Source organism: Mugil cephalus, chromosome 1, assembly GCF_022458985.1.
Source record: "Mugil cephalus isolate CIBA_MC_2020 chromosome 1, CIBA_Mcephalus_1.1, whole genome shotgun sequence".
In the NCBI taxonomy this organism is placed as follows: Eukaryota; Metazoa; Chordata; class Actinopteri; order Mugiliformes; family Mugilidae; genus Mugil; species Mugil cephalus.
This window is the reverse complement of record NC_061770.1, coordinates 41,133,696-41,150,325: the sequence shown is the minus strand read 5'-3', so window position 1 is coordinate 41,150,325 and position 16,630 is coordinate 41,133,696. Positions and strand designations below refer to the sequence as shown.

Sequence of the window (16,630 nt, the reverse complement as noted above, 5' to 3'; positions counted from 1 at the left end):
AAACGTCCTCCTGTCATAAACAACCGCAGATCAAGGGCTCAGCTCGTTAGCAGAAGAGCTGCGGTGCATCTCCTGAACATGAAGCGTGGCCTTCAGATTCCTTAATGTTATGCAGCGCTGACATGTCTGAGCAACCTCCTTCAAGAACTCCTCGCATTTCTTATGACTTTGCTCCGTCAACAGATTTACACGGTCATTCGTAGATAGATATTTATGCAGGATCGGCACAAACGCTTCCTTGCGCAAGTGACCCCTGAGGAGGTTGAATGTAATTTTAAATCTCACACCTGGACCAAGCTTTTTTTTTTGTCCTTCAAGTTGAATATTTAAGAATAAATGCATGTTGTTTCTTCTATTTGATTTTCTCTTATTGAGAAGTGACACAAAACGCCCAATAGAGGGGGATGTGGTACAGCTCTGATCCCATTAGGTCTGTTACTTATTGCTCATACTTAGAGAGATGAAGTTCTTATCTGTGTGATACCGACAATGGATGGTACCAGTTATGAGAAGCAGAGATGAATACTGGCACCGAAGCCAAGAATTTAACTGATGTGGACGGAGTCAGCGGCAAAATTGATTTTCAATCAACACAAGTACAATATAATATTATGACCACTTTACCTTCTACAGCCTCCTTCAAGCCACCAAATCCCATTGAGAAAAACAGACATTTTACCGTTAAAGGAACACTTTTTGTGTTTTGTGTTTCTCTTCAAATAGCTACTTCTTAATAGCAATTTCTATTTTCGTTTTAGCTTCACCCACGCATTTCACTCATTAATTAGCAGAGATGTGCCGGAGGATGACGCAAGACTATTTGCATGATCAACGCACCGCAATCAAGCCTGATGCGAAAGGACAATGTGAGCATTAATTCTTGTGTGTCTGGATTATCACTGCTGGCTCCACAGTGTGATAATGTCACGGCTCAAAGGTAGCGGGGAAGGATTAGCTCGTTCTGACCACTTCCAAGTGACATTTTGAGGCAACAGAGGTTTAATCACCTCCACAAATTGTTAATAATGGATGATGAGGGCAGAAACTGGGAGGAATTAGCCACGAGGCCGCTGGGAGGGGATGAAACTCTGGCAAAGCGGTCGCATCTCATTAAAATGGATTTGAAACACGCGATACGTCACATATGGGGCGACCGCGGTCACCGTGAAGTCACCCACCTTCGTTCCTGGGAGTCCTGGAAGGCCGGGTTCTCCCTGAGGACCGAGGAATCCAGGCTCACCCTGGAAAAAAAGTAAAATAAATCAGCAAATGTTACTCGTATTTTATTATTTTGTTTCTGTCGCACTGCTAAAGAGCGCTAAACACACACACACACGACACATAGGCAAGTCATCACAAAATGCATGCACTGACTGCTCATGCACACACACACACTCACACACTCACACACTCAGGGAAGCATGCATAAATCACACACGCTATCAGTGGTTTACTAATTCATACCCTGGATTCACATATATTAAGAGGCGACCTTGTTAGAAACTCAGGGCAACACACAAAGGTTCTGATTAAGTGTGCAAAAAAAAAAACACTTATGAAGAATGATCCTCCATGAGGGATCCAGGACGTTGGATTTGATTTACATCCCATAACACTTGTATTGAATGCATTATTACACCACTTGCGACCAGAGCTCCCACCTACAGCACTCTGGAAGCCCTCGGAGACCTGACGGACGTTTGCTTCTCAAACTTGGAAACCGTAATTGGATGAACAGTGAAGAATGCGCAGCAAGAACAAAGTGCAAGCCGAGCTTAGAACCCACGAGTGCTACGTTAGCAAAACGTTGTTAGAATCCATCAAGCATACAGGCCTCTTAAGTAAAAACAGGAGTGTATAAAATGTAAAATGAAAGGGCTTTTTTTTTTCTTTTTTCTTTTTTTTTTCACAAGACCAGCACATTACAAGCGTACGGAGAGAAAAAGAAAAAAAAAAAAAACAGTTACGAGCATCATCATCATGCCTGTGTGAGCATTCCTTGCATTCATGTGTAATATTTTGAGCTAATGATCCTGAAATACATTTGGTTGCTTCAGTATTCTTTAGGCAGTGATTTACTGTGAGCCATTTGCGTATTAAGTTTCTCCATCTGCTGTTGTACATGTAAAACAATAAAATAATCAAATAAAAAAAAAGAAAAGAAAAAGAAAAATCCAGCTTCCTCTTTTAACAAGCAGTAGTTTGGACACACTTTGGATCGAGTCTCTCGGTTGCCACTTCCAGGAACAAGAGAGACGTGTTTTTGCCAGGGATGCAGTGTTCCAATCATTCCTAGATGCCATTCGGAAATCTTAATTTTTGGCATGTTTCGGAATCGAGACGTCTGGCTTTATTTAGCTCTTCGCTCTTCACTGCGAGGAATGTTATAGATAATGCTGCGCCGCTAAGCTACTGCTGTGCGTGGAACATTCAAGTCTCGGTGCAAAATCCCACAAAGCAGCGGGAAAGGCAGGATTACGAGACCTCAATGTGTCATACGTGAGGCATGATGACAGTTCAGCTTTTGCTCTGAACTCGGCTGAAGACGGGCTGAGGTGGACGGACAGGGACAACACCGGGGGTGGGTGGAGGGGGGGTGATAAAAACAGCGAAGCATTTACCTTTATCCCTGGGAGTCCAGGCAGCCCTGGAAGTCCTGGCTCTCCCTACACAGGAAGAGTGTGACACGTTACAGCCAAGCCAAGCTAAGCTGAGTCAAGCCTCATTTGTCGGCTCTTTGGGTTCCATTAGCTCTGCGGTTTGCTCCCTATTTGTGTTTTCTCTGGCTACGGAGCTAATTCTGATAGGTGGCCAGCCATCCAGGAGTGTATGTTGACTGTCATTAGCAGAAGGTGGTACCACACATGCAATTTCATATCAACTCATGCAGCCGCGGCTTTGACAGTGTGATTAGTGCTGGTTATTACACTCAACCCTTCACAAAGTGCAAGTGGAGTTTTCGTTTTTTTGCGATTTTATTGGTTTGGGCAGGTGTTAAAAGTTCTGGTTTCTGGAGGTGAAAACTGTCACATACTGTGGGTTAAAGTGGCGAAATGCGTTTGCGAGAGCGTTTGGAGAGAAGTGAGAAGTCAAGAGTTTGGCGGATTTCTCCGTTACCAAGGTCGGGTCACTGTCAAGTTGAGAACGCCATCGCCTCATGTTACCAACAAGTTTGGGTAACACACAGTCAATGGATTGAACTGTGAAAAATGCGGAGGTCAAGTCCCCTGTGAGTCCTCTGTGAGACTTTCAAAATAATAAAAAAAATAAAAATAAATATCCAAGTTGGGATAATTTAACGCTCAATTAAAACAGATTGTATTTATGGGCGTATGAAAAGATTAGCGGTGCACGAGAATGATCAACAGTAATGGCACTGTGGGGATCAGAGAGGAGGCCGTAAATTTCCATTCTGGCTAATAAATGACTGTAAAATTAAGGACTAAAAGTCTTTCTTGTGGACTATGATGTCACCAACACTTAGTGAATGCCATCCAATGGCAACATTTAACGAGGAACAACATGTCGGCCTTGTGATTGCCATTAGGAAGAGAAATACCGTTTGGAAGCGTGTCAGCCGAAGCAGAGTGGATGTCAAGTGAAGGATGAGATAAAGCAGTCGATAATTAGTTTGGCTACAAGTTGTTTTGTGCAGCAGGAGCAAAAACATGAAAATAATAAAAAAAAATAGACATTTGCGTAAAGCCTGTCTGTCTGTCTGTCTGGTGCCAGCTTGTCCAAACAGAGAAGGGAAATTAATGGGGTGCAACACGTGGGATTAAAAAGTGTAATTAGACGAGGCAATGGTGCAATCTCGGCAGCAGTCTGGTCAGAGGACAAGTAATGGCTTTTATTTTTGAGGGAAATAGCTCCTCATCTGCTGCTGCTGCTGCTTATTAGTAGCCGCTTATTAGTTTCTCATTAGCAGCTGCTTTCAGCAATACTAACCTTGGAAAAGTCTATTAAACGCTAAAATAAATAGCAGTTGGAAGAGAGAGGTCATACTTGAAAAAAAAAGACTGTTTAAACAATTAAAAAAAACTGTTTGCCAGGTTGCACTTATTGGCAGAGCAACATATCTGTATGATCTGGTGGTCTTCGATCAGGTCACAGTAATGGGGAGTAAAAAAAATATCCCAAAGATTTAATGTATCCAGAGGTTTTAAAATGATACAGGAGACCTGGCTTGAAGCTTGTATCAAGCCAAAGTAAATGTAAAACGAGTTGACGCATTGTGATGCAGTTTCTTCTCAGCGAGGCCCCCCATGTGCAGCCATCTATAAAGCACTTTAGCCAGTGAGGTTCCCCTTCAGCCATTATGTCTTGCGCATACACTAGAGCTTCACCAGATGTAGAAATAAATATGTTCAGAGAGCCTCGGCCTGTCCAGTGCTTTCTGTTTCTGCTTCCCATAGTCATTTATTAATACCAAAGCCATTATCAACAGTAAGAATATAGCTGCGGTTACTCCATGTGATTGAAACCATACTAGTGTGACGGCTACATGTGTTTATGCACTGCTGCCTCTCTGTTGTGTATCAGATTGCAGTTATTACCTTTTGTCCACCTCGTCCAGGCTCTCCAGGTTCACCCTGCAATACATGCAAAGAGTTCTCTTGTCAGATGTTGCATTTCTGGATTGCGTTGCACCAGCTAACTAATTGTAAATCCATGACCAGGATTGTAGAATAAAGCGTCTCTAAATTATAAGGGCTACAAGTTTCCTGTAAAGCTCTTTCCAAAGTGATCTGGATCAAGGTCAAAGGAAGATTTATATTTCCTTTTGCTTTCATTAGATAGTCACACAGTTAACTGCCATATTTAGCATCACAAAAATGAATTCGCTATAGACCACTTCATGGTTTATAAATAATATGATGTCTTTTTGGGGGCGGGGCTTAACTGGAGGCAAAAGATCTCAAACGCTATAGTCTGTAAATGGCGGTTAGCATATTGCATTGGACTGGTTTGGCATGAGTGGACAAGGAAAACTATACTAATACACTGTTATTTTAAAAAGTTGACTCTGACTGATGGGGCTATATTCACCGACCCCGACACTCTCACTCAGTGAATGGACAATTTGACCAAAGGAGGACACAGAAGAGTCCAAGCGAAGCCTCTCCAACAAAAATATTACAAGAAGTAAGCAGAACCACTGTGGAGGGTAGTGTTTCAAATGCAACTTCTGCTTGGACACCCCTGAAACACACAACTAATGTTGCGTTACCTAGCGGTTAGCATTAGCATTAACATGTACCAAGAACCCCCAAAATAATGATTAACTTAACGTAATTTCAGTCAAACTTTATTCTAACCACAATATTTTCCAGGTTGAAACTGATGGTGCATTACACATTAATCTTGTCTAATAAGTGCGCACATTGTTGATTGTCTCACTCCAATTCTTTTTGTTTTTAATCAGCAAAGCCAAACCAAAGTTTGGCAGTGGCGGGTATGCAATAGTGTTTTTGATTTGTCAGTTTTGGCATCAGAAATACAACAAGATGACTTTTTCATGATTAAAAGTGACAGTGTTCGCCTCAAGCTTCCCTCTGTTTTGGCTCCGGCTAACATGGTGACGTCACAGTGACGTAGACCATGAAGGGGTCTATAGCGTCGATTGATGCTAGCTTAAAATTTTGAAACTAGCCTAGTAATGTCTTGTTTTTGCTACAACTTACCAGTAGATGGTCTGGTTTTATTATTTTCTTTCCATTATAGCCTTAGCATGATATCACTTTCAGTATTTTTTATAGATAACACCAGTGTGGTTGGCAAAGTGAACTGAAACAGAACTTACTTAGTTTGTCTAATCCTTTTAAACAATCAACACATTAATCGCCACATGTAATTTTGAATTCACAAACAGATGGTGCAACCAACTTCTAATGAGGAGCTAAAAAAAAAAAAGGATAATATCGTTTGGCATAAGCTTAGCTCTCACCTTGATGCCAGCTGCAGAGGAACCTGCGTCGCCCTAAGGATTAAAAAAATAAAGACAAAGAAGCAAAATTTAGAAAAGCACAACATAAAAAAGCCCAAAGTGACAGTTCATTACAAGACCTGATGGTTTTGAGGTCACGACAGGAACGAACGTTGCCATGCAATTACAAAAATGAAGATTTACGAAACAATTTACTGAACAATGCAGAACATAATTTGACAACTGCGGCATATGTCTGCATAAAAATCCAATTTCAAAAAAAAAAAGGAGGATTGTCTGCTATTCAGAGCAGCGTTCACATCGAACGTAACCTCTAACACGAGCTGGAGACAGCATTTTTATAACTGCAGAGCTGGGAATCATTTCATTGTTTTTACACTGTCAGACTGCAGCTGTGTTGCGGTGATGACACAAGGGATGAAATCTAACACTATATAAGAAGCAGTCCATAACAGTGTATGCTTTTTGTTTTTTTTATTTGATCTCTCCAGGTGAAGTATTGAACTAGAAGGAGACAGAGCTACTTATATCACAATTTTCCAGCAACGTCGTCCAGACACCCAGAACCCAGGCCCTTTCCTATGCATTACTACTGCAGTGTACAGTAAAAACAGACATAAAACAAGGGGCCAATAAGTGTAATTATAGGCGGTTGGTGGGAAAACGCAGTGGGGAGAATGAGACCGGGTCTTTAGCTCTGGTGTGGACTCTGTGGTTTCACTACACATACGCCTCGTGCTCAGAAGTTGCTGCAGGAATGCCTCTCGCCCTCAGCTTTTTATGGGAGTCATTATGATGCATAGCACACAAGGCAGTGTTTAATTGCGGCATTTTTTTTTTTTATTTTAATTTTTTGCAGACAATAAACTGCGTTACTGTTTACAGCTGGGCTTTGTTGCGTACTCAAGGGTGCCTCATTCCGTACCTTAAAACTTATCATTCCGTTTTTATACGAGTATTTTCACAAGTTCCTTAATATTTTATGGACGGTGCGAGATCTAAGTGGATGAACTTTTACAGTGAGCTGCAAAAAAAAGAAAAAAAAAAAAGAAAGGCTACTTGTATTACAGAGAGACAAAAGAAAGGCTTTCGCATGGTTTTACACAACGTTTTTGGCCAAATACTTCAGAAACAATGATGATGTCATGTTGTGGTTAGCCTACAAATTATAATAAAAAAAAAAAGGGAAACTTTACAGCGGCTCATTTTCATGACTTCTGGTGTCTTCATTGAAAACAAAACAAACATCAAAGTCAGTGCTGGTTTACACCTGCTGCTTTTGGGCAGGATTGGATTGAATTTCACATATTTGTACTTAATCTTATGCCAAAGTATCTACACCTTGTTAACCACATATGCAAGTATGCATATATGGAGTATATGTAAACGATTATGCCCGACGAGGTGTCCATTATCAGAAATGAATGGACGACGCAGAGGCGTGAAGCATCCGATGCATAATTAATCCCAGCAGGGCCACAATGTGTTAAAAATGTTAGGAAAAATTTGAATTCACAACGCAGTTTAGACACATTTTAACCAGAACGCTCATGTGAAAACAAGTACGAGAGGATGCTACATAAGCAATCAACACACTTCAATCCCCCGCTGCTGAAGTGAAAAACCCACTGACAGTTTCTGTCGTGACAAATCTCACACAAGTGACACGAAGCCCGAGAACCGAGCGAGAGTTCTGACCATAGTTTAATCTCTTCCAAATGTAGCAATGTGAGATGGAAAAAGCGGTGGAGTTGGGAGGTGAGCTGAGGTGTGGCACAGAGTGCTGAAATGTCCCAATTGGGCCAATTACCATGGTGACTCTACAGCCTGCGATTTAACCACAGAGCTGAGTGAGACCGAGAGCTGTCTCCACAACGCCACTTCATAACAGGCATCCAGACCTGTCGCTGCGTATTGGCGTTTAAGGATAATAACATGATGGTTTCTTAATGTATGCTTGGTAAATTGGGCCACTTTCCAGCCGTACGCTCGCTGACTTAAATGAGAGGGGGAGAGACTGGCGAGCTACGAAGCCATTGTGACAAATGCCACCATTAAAAACCACTCCAACCTTCAAAACATGACGACGACTCCACATTACGGCCATTAGCAGAGATGGCCAAATTCAGCTGGAATATCAACCCTCAGTCACAGAGTGAGAATGTATGTGAGGCAACACAAATTATGACTGGCTCCCAGGGCAGGAAGGCTCTGCCAGCAGTTGAAACGTGGCCAGTTCACAAGAGCTTGCACCGGATCTTAGGATTCAGAAATTATACCAACCACTGTGCCACACTGGCCAGAGCCAAGTACTCATAGACTGGAACTTCCCAAAACCAAGAGTTTACTTGGGGTTCTTCTTTTTACAATTAACCTTTAAAAGATTTATGGTATTATTTTTTTTGTTGTTGTTGTTTGCAATGTTCAGCTTTTGCTACAGGAGGAGTCACAGTTAATTTCACACCTAGTTAAATACTTAGGCAGAATGCACCAGGAGTAAATGGTTTAGAACTAAAGCCTTTAACTGCGGTAATGATTTGTTTTAAATGAGGCCAGAGATGGACATGCAGAGGCTGTTGGAAACACTTTTCTTCCCAGCTGATGACGGCTTAGGGAAGCAACACAGCAGGTAATGTATTACATTAATGCATAGTAGAAACAGCAGTGGGAAGCAAGTGAGTGCAATTACTCACATAAAAAAAACAACTCTTCTTAAGTATAACCAACTAATCTGCTAGCTGTAATTAATGTGACTTTACAGTTTATGGGCACAAATGCCTACATAAAAAGACACAGTCGTGGTCATGGTTACCATGTGTTTTGTACTAATTAAACAGACAGATATTTTACGTTAGTCGAAGGTTAGTCAGACTACAAAGCAAGTCCTGGTTTGCTCTTTAAGCTACACGGGTCAGAAAATGCAGTGTAATTGAGGGTATGAATTGACGTCACTGTCGCCCGGGGCCACGCCCCCTGAGTGGCAAAAACATGGTGAAATGTAGCAGGAAATACAGAGAGACCAGGGAAAATGTGGATTACCATATCAATTGGATGATCCATACAAGCTAGTATGGATATGGAAAAGCGGATTAGCCTCAGTTTCAGTTAGTTTAGGTTATTTTTCGGTCATTAGGCCACTCGGTGGCCAGAGACTTTGCTTGCTCTGACGAACTACGCTCACCAGTGACGCAGACCGCAAGAGCTGTGATTGGTCCGCTTGGTAGTAGTGTGTTTCTGCTCATTTCCGCCTGCGTCTCCATCTCCGCGATTGTCGCATTGATTGTTTTGGATCAACAAAGTGCGTAGGTTACGTCTATGTCCCGCAGTACACAAAATGAGGCTTAAGATTAAAAGGAGAACCAAGAAAACCACGAAGAAGAATAACAATTGTATCTGTTGTATCATCTATTCAGGACTTTATTTTATTTAGGATATTATTAGTAGTTTTAAAGAATGACAGAATTTGAACTTGTTTGACAGTTAGCATCCATGTAACACACCATGTAGCGTCCCTTTTGGATTCCCCCATCGCCAAAACAATCTCCCGTAGTATCACGCACTGCCCGACTGCTTACTCACCCCCCCTCCAACTCTCTTCTCTCCCCGAGATCTCTCCTCTCCACCATACCAAAGCTTTCCCTTCCTCATCTCTAACCTTGTGTAACCGCATTTTCCCCCGCAGTGCGTGCTGTGTATTGTTAACTTTGGCGTCTTCAGCGCGGAGGACGAAGGATGCCCTCCTCCTGCTCCTGCTGCTCCCCCCCCTCAGTCCCACTATTCTCTGGTTTCCTCTTTCACTAGTGAAACAACAACAATATCACGGAGGAGCAATTGATCAGACGCAAAACTCCGATGACAGGGGGCTCGGCTCGAGCGTACGGTTTCCTCACTTGCGCTGGAAATCAATCAACCCCGTGTGTTTATGACGCACTGTGTGTTATACTCATCTGGACGTATCTTGACTGAATTATTCCTGCCATATGTTGCGCACCGTGTTAAACAAAACACCTCCTCCGGTCCTGACATTGTGCGATGAGGTAATCGCATCCACGCTAATGGCTAAATCTTTCTCTTTACGCTGCCATCTGTCTCAAAGCACACGAGGATTCACTTGTAGACGGGAATGGCAGGTGACTGGCTACCAAGTCCCATGGTGTTCAATTTCAATTTCGCTTTTTCACTCCTGCAGCAAAAATCCATCACTTTTCTCTGCTTTTTTTTTTTTTTTTTTTTTATTGCACCGAGGTAGACTAGATCAAAGCCGTGCTCGCGCTGCAAAGTTTTATCGCCCCCACCTCCTGCTTTCCTTTTTGTTCACTCATTTTCCACAGATGATATCCTGCATCTGTTTCCCTCCAACGGTGTCTATCTTGGCTGCTGAGTTCTGCAGTCTTTTAAAAACCACAGCACCCATAAAGTGAGAAGTTATCAAAGTTGCTCTCCGCTGAACACCAATAAATTGGCAATGACACTTTGAGCACGCTGCTTCTAGCCTATCAGTTATATTTTTTGGTTTTATACCTAACTCAGTATTTCGAGGGAGGGGAAGCTCCTCTGGTCTACAATACATCAAAGTAGTGCTTTTTTTTGTCAGCTGTGTGTTCTCAGCAACTTTGATTAATCTTTTCCCCGAAGTGCAAGAGGTGAATCAACGTTCTCACTCAAATTCAATACTGTTTTGTTATTGAAACGCTTCAGCACATGTTCAATGGGTAAAGAGGGCTAATGTTTGCCATGAGGTCACCCAATACAAATGAAACTGACCTATTTTCATAAACACTGCTTTAACGAAATAAAACAGTGAAGGCAGCGTGGCAAGATTTGGATAGGAAGGATAATCTGCCTCTGGACATGATGTCATTGTACTAACACAAAACAAGAAAAAAAAAACTCTTCTCAAATACAAAAGCCTTTTGTAGAGAAACATGAATCTATTAGTTTAGCTCTGAACAATCTGCCCGGCAGATCTCCAATCTGCCTTTTGCTGGAAATGTATCTGGACTTGACAAGCCGCCGTCTCAATGATAAATGGTCCCAAATTAATGCAGGAGCCACCCGCCCAGAAAATGGAGCGTCAGCGTAGCGTGGCAATTAAGTCCACATTAAATACAAAGGAAGCATCAAGTGCCAGGACGAGTGCTGTTGCACAGCTTTGACTACAGTACAGATGGCCCCTGACCTCTGCAGCTCAGCCTGCTCTTCTCAGATGGCTAACATTAGCAGTCAGACTCTGCCGTCTTCTACCTCCAAGACGAAAAAAAACAAAGAGATCAAAAAGCGAAGTGGAGTTTACATACCTTCTCTCCCATTTCACCTTTCGGTCCGTCTTCACCCATATCACCCTGTGATCAAAAAAGCACATGTCATGTCGGCCTCTTGAATGAAGGGATGAGACAGCACTGAAAAAAATGTGCTACGTGAGAATCTAAAATCTTTTAAACAAGCTTGCCTGATTGCTTTAACAGATATAGCACAAAGAAGGACGGACATTTTTCTTTCTCTGAGTGACTGCCATGTAAAAAAAAAAAAAAAAAAAAAAAAAAAAAAAAGTCAAAGCCAAGTACATTTCAGCAAAGATGAAGGATCATCGATGTACACATGCGAAGTCATGTTACTTCGCTCTGGTCACCGAGTCAGTATGTGGTTGAAGAACTTCTTTTTGTGTTCTTTTAAACATGTTGATGCTCAACTTAATGACTCTGATGATGCCTTGATTCTTCTCCAGGGTCTCGACCATTGACTGTTCATACTATGGACAAATCCATCGTGACCCATTGGATTCAGAACATGAAAAAATGAAGCCTGAAGTGGGCTAAGCCTGCGGTCGCCATGTTGGATGAGCACGGGAGAACATGGGGGTCGTGTCGGGCATTGAGACCCACCCAAATCTCCACTTAGAAAAAAAATTCACCCCTGTAGAGTTGTCATGAAGAGTGAAACTATTGAGACCAAAATCGTTTTGCACGGGTTGTAAACATGATTAATAACGCTGTAAAGTTGGGTTATTAACATGGGAGTTTATGGGGAATGGCTCCCTTTTGGAACCAGCCTCAAGTGGCCACTCGATGAACTGCAGCTTTTTGCACTTGGCATGGGCTTCATTGCTCAGACCTAGTGGATGTTCATTCATCTTTACTCTGGTCATTAGATCTCTATGTGGCTGAGGATCAGGTTATGTAACTGTGGAGGTCCTAAAGTCATAGCATCAACCTCAGCAACAGTTTGCATGCTAACAACGGAAATTAAAATGAACAAAACAAGCATTAGACCTTCTTAATGTCTGCATTTTAACATGCAGGTTAGTAACTACATCACCGAGTCTCTCTGGTGTCCTAGAAACAGATTCAGTTTGATGGCCTTTTTTTTTTTTTTTTTTATCAGTATAATGAAATAGGCAACTATTTTGAAGACAAATGTAAAATTGAATAACTTAAAAGGGTGGATTGTATTTGTGGAAGATTTCATCCTTGTAATGCTGAAACCTCATTAAAATAAACCTACTGTAAAAGGCTTTGTGCTTCAGATTAACATTGTTTTCTTGAATCTGCCTACAGGCCAATGCAACCAAAGACAAAAAAACACAACTACGGTTTATGTTAACATGTCTGGCTCCTCTCAAAATAAAAGCTCAGAGTGTTTTGGGCCAAGTTTTAGCGCCGTCTGGCAGGGAACAGATCATTTCACTTTTAATAAATCCACAAGATTTTTATACTACTATTAAACTGCGAATCACACAAAGACTAGCGGTTCCAGGGATGTTGAATCAAAGGTTGTGTCCTTGTGGAGAGTATGAAAAAGGACTCCAAGAAAATCAGATTACTGTAACAGTCTCTGCGCTCAACACTGCCTATCTGTTAGAAGTTAAAATGACTACGAGCGTCAGGATTAAAAGAGTTTGCTTTGGTAGGTTTTGTTTGCTGGCTCTGGATTTAGCGAACGAAGCCAAAAAGACAGCAGACTAGCGGCCTGCCACAGAATGAATTCTCATAGTATTTCAGTGCAACTATTTGGAGTTGTGCACCCTCTAAGGGGTTTGACAGGCGTCAAGATGATCAACAGGACTGTCAGGGTTTATATCTGTGCTATAAATCCCTCTTCATGCGTCTGAAAAACCAGCAATCAGGTTTAGATAATTGGCAACCTCTGCTCTTAAGTGAAAAGTACAAGACAAAAAGTGTGTGGGAGGGGACTGGACACGAGAACAGTCTCACTCTAACACAAACTGAAACGCTGGAAACCATTTTCCGTCCTTGCAGCCAGCTGATTTATGATTGCCGTTTTCGTGCAATGACATGATCTTGCATCATCGCAATCTCCTGGCCGCCGCTTCTAAAACCGTACATCGATCCGTTATTTGCATCCAGATGCTGACGGCCCGCGGTTGCTAGGAGATTGTCTCCACACGTCTTCGCTGGTTCGGCGAAGGCCAGGTGTGTCAGGAATAAACAGAGTAGAAGTATCTGGTTTAAACAGCTGCAGACGGCCCGAGCGCCTGAAAGCCAGCTTTTGATGACAGCTGAGTCATCGTCTCCCTCCCTGGTCAGTGTTCACACTTCTCACCAGCTGCTGCCCAGCAACACTGTACAAGGGCACCATTAGAGTTAGGGAATGGAGAGAATAAAGCAGCTATTTTGTTTTTTTGTCCCCTACAGGGTTTTTGCAGCTTCATGACTCAGTCATGTATGGGCCAGATCTCAGATGGGGAGTCACCTCTGAAAAAACAAGCCGCGAGCCAAGAGCTGCCGTGTTTTCACCGCGACGGCCGGAGGAATATCACACTGATGCCGGCGATAAGCACGAGGAGATCGGAATTAGCTCCTTACCTTTTCACCTCGTTCTCCCATTTCGCCCTGTTGGGAAAGAAAGCAGAGTGTTAAAACGCAGAGGAGCTCAAGGGGTGTTGGGTTGGGCTGGGGAATTATCGCAGCCACTTGGGGTCAGATTATATCTGGGGTTAAATTCATGTTAGATTAGCGAAATTCTCTTGTGTTATAGCTACTTTTTTTTTTTTTTTTCAGACCCTTAAGCATCATTACAACAAACAATCAAAGTTTCAGTGTGAACGTGCTGTGAAAAATTTGGGTTCAACGAAACCAAAAAGAGCACGATGGAAAAAGTTTAAAGTCAAAAAGAAAAATGGAAGGAAAGTAAAAGTTCTCTTGAATAGAAAAGGGGGGGAAAAATGGAAATAATTTCAAATAAGAATGAAATGGATTCACAAAAATAAGAGCACACAGATAAGGTGTGCACCAGACCTTAGCTCCGGGGACACCGTCCAATCCTGGGATGCCAACATCCCCCTATGGACAGCACAACATATACACAAGGTCTTCATTCAGTGTGCTGTTTGTCTCCTGCAGCATAAAGATAACCTTTAACCCCATCAGAGATTAAGTTTTGGTGGGGATGGTGCACAGGTGTTGGGGGGTTTGCAGGATAGCTGAGAATGCTGCAGGACTGTCAGTGCGGCGAGGCAAGTAAATAGCATGAAATTCAAACAGGGAGTATTAAATTATTAAAACCCGTAAACTAAATCTGAGAGGAGAGAGGATAAATGAGTTGATAAAAAGCTTAATTATCTCTGGTTTCTGGTTCTGTGCTTAAGAAAGCCAAGTCCGTCTGATGGATGCCAGTGTGCCGTTAAGAGCCCGGATCCCCGTTCCGTTCTCCGCGGCTCTGACCGAGAAGCCAACCTCAGCCGGTGCGTTTGCCAAAAACAATTAACCCGGTGACCTCTGCAAACCTACCACATCATTAGCCTTTTAGAAGCGTAGCAGCTATTCCTCAGCCTGGACGGGCGACTATAACCAGATGAAGCTGATTAATGTAGGGTGGAAAATAAAGCAATCTGTTATTTTGATTATAACGGACGCTGAGGACCAGCTGTACTGTGAGAAAACTGGAATATAGCGCACACTCATTTATTTCATATTAATAAAAAGCTTTTCCAGCTTCTTGTTGTTGTTTTCATTTTCTCTCGATTCCAGCCTGTCTGATCCATGCGAGGAGTATCCGCCCAGCTAACGGTGAAACTCTAATAAAGACTGAAACCTTGTATCACTTATCAGCCCACATATGGGAGTCATCGACGTAATGATGATGCTCTATTGCCACAATGATGACGGAGTCTGATTAAAGCCACCTAAAGTTTGTCTGATAAGGTTTGCATTAGTGATCACCCCCCTCCCTTCCTTCTTTTTTTTTTTTTTTTAGTGGATATCAGATCAATATGATGTCTACCAGTCAACCTGCCTCTGCTGGAGTTCAACTTTCTGCATGAGTGAGACTTACACACCATAACATACTCGGTTTTATAACTGCACTGCACAGCGTTGGGAGTTCTATTTCATGGGTGCTGGCAAACCCCCGGTCCCTTCACAAGTATGGAATTAAGCCTTTAGCTTTCACTGCATCCCGAGTTAGAAAAGCTTTCGCTCAAGAAATGAAACTTCACTCTGGTTCTTATTACAGCCGCGCATGCTTTTTTCTTTTTTCTTCTTCTTTTTTTTTTTCCCTCATATCTTCATGAATGCGCGGTTGAGATTAGAAAGGCGGCGCTCCCTTCTTCCCAAATAATCTCCCTGTTCATTCTGGTAACTCATTTTATCGTTCGAGAATAAATATCCCATTTTTTTTCCTCGCTGCCGAACACCACCTGCGTTGTGTCTTCTTTATTTGGTTTGAGAATGAAATGCGCAAATGAGCACAAGTGTGTGAACAGATTCACGGGGGCAGCCAGCGCAGTACTTTGTGGTTAAGACTTGCAGATGCAGCCCGGGGGTATTCTCCTAAATGCAATAGTGGTTTGAAATTGTCAGAACTTTTCTAATATGAAAAATGCAACACATGGCCAGAAGGATTAATGAAAGCCCGTATTATGTTCGAGCGGGTCTTTTCAAGATAAAATACTATCAGGTGTGGATGGAAATTGGCTCTCTGAGGTTCATGTGGAGCGTTTTTGAGGGGAGTCTGAAAGGTGTTTAAAGGGTGAAATTTACAAAGGAGGGTGCACAAAGGGGACAAGTTTAACATTGTATAGCATTAAGGGGAACTTCTTGCTCTTGTTAATGAAGACGATTAACAATTAAGAACAACTACGTCCAAAAAACAAAAAAAAAACAAAAGTATGAGTGCGCTCACCTTTAGCCCGTCAACACCTGGGATACCAGGAGGCCCGAGTGAACCCTGGGAATTAAAGGGGTAATTACATTATTACATTTGGCAATAATGCCGCAAGATCACACCAGAATATACGCCGATCAGGCGTAACATTATGACCACTGAGAGGAGTGAGGAGGGAAGTAAATAACATTGAGCATCTTGTGACGATACAGTGTTCTGCTACACCGTCCTAGACTAAACCAGGCACCTCCACCCCCATAGCAATGACCTTAGGAACAGCTAAAATCACCACAAGGCGTTGACTTGGCCTCCAAATTCATTAGGTCACACACTGATCCAGTATCTCTAGGATTTCCACAGGACACCCTCAGAAAACCCATGTCCATTTTCTGATGAGTCACAAATGGTTTGGAGGCGCAACAGAAACCTACACAATATTTGGATGGTGGTCATAATGTTATGTCTGATCGGTGTGCACACTGCATGTACATATAATTTTAGTCCGGACATTACAGAAACGTTAAGACAGACAGATTCTGCTGCTCTGATAAACTGAGAATA

General features: G+C 42.4%; 1 protein-coding gene across 15 annotated transcripts in view; it reads right to left on the bottom strand.

Annotated features, from left to right (window-relative positions):
• The window catches only part of LOC125017430 (collagen alpha-1(XXV) chain), a 147,262-nt gene that overhangs the window by 17,088 nt on the left and 113,544 nt on the right, over positions 1–16,630 (bottom strand). For 13 of the 15 annotated variants that reach the window (XM_047600595.1, XM_047600606.1, XM_047600576.1 and 10 more), the window contains 8 exons: positions 16,088–16,132; positions 14,203–14,247; positions 13,771–13,797; positions 11,245–11,289; positions 5,948–5,980; positions 4,557–4,592; positions 2,622–2,666; positions 1,179–1,241 (listed from right to left, as the gene is read on the bottom strand). In XM_047600595.1, the coding sequence (XP_047456551.1) occupies positions 1,179–1,241; positions 2,622–2,666; positions 4,557–4,592; positions 5,948–5,980; positions 11,245–11,289; positions 13,771–13,797; positions 14,203–14,247; positions 16,088–16,132 (339 nt within the window). The remainder of the gene's footprint in view (positions 1–1,178; positions 1,242–2,621; positions 2,667–4,556; positions 4,593–5,947; positions 5,981–11,244; positions 11,290–13,770; positions 13,798–14,202; positions 14,248–16,087; positions 16,133–16,630) is intronic. The other 2 variants (XM_047600655.1, XM_047600646.1) reach the window with 2 other exon arrangements.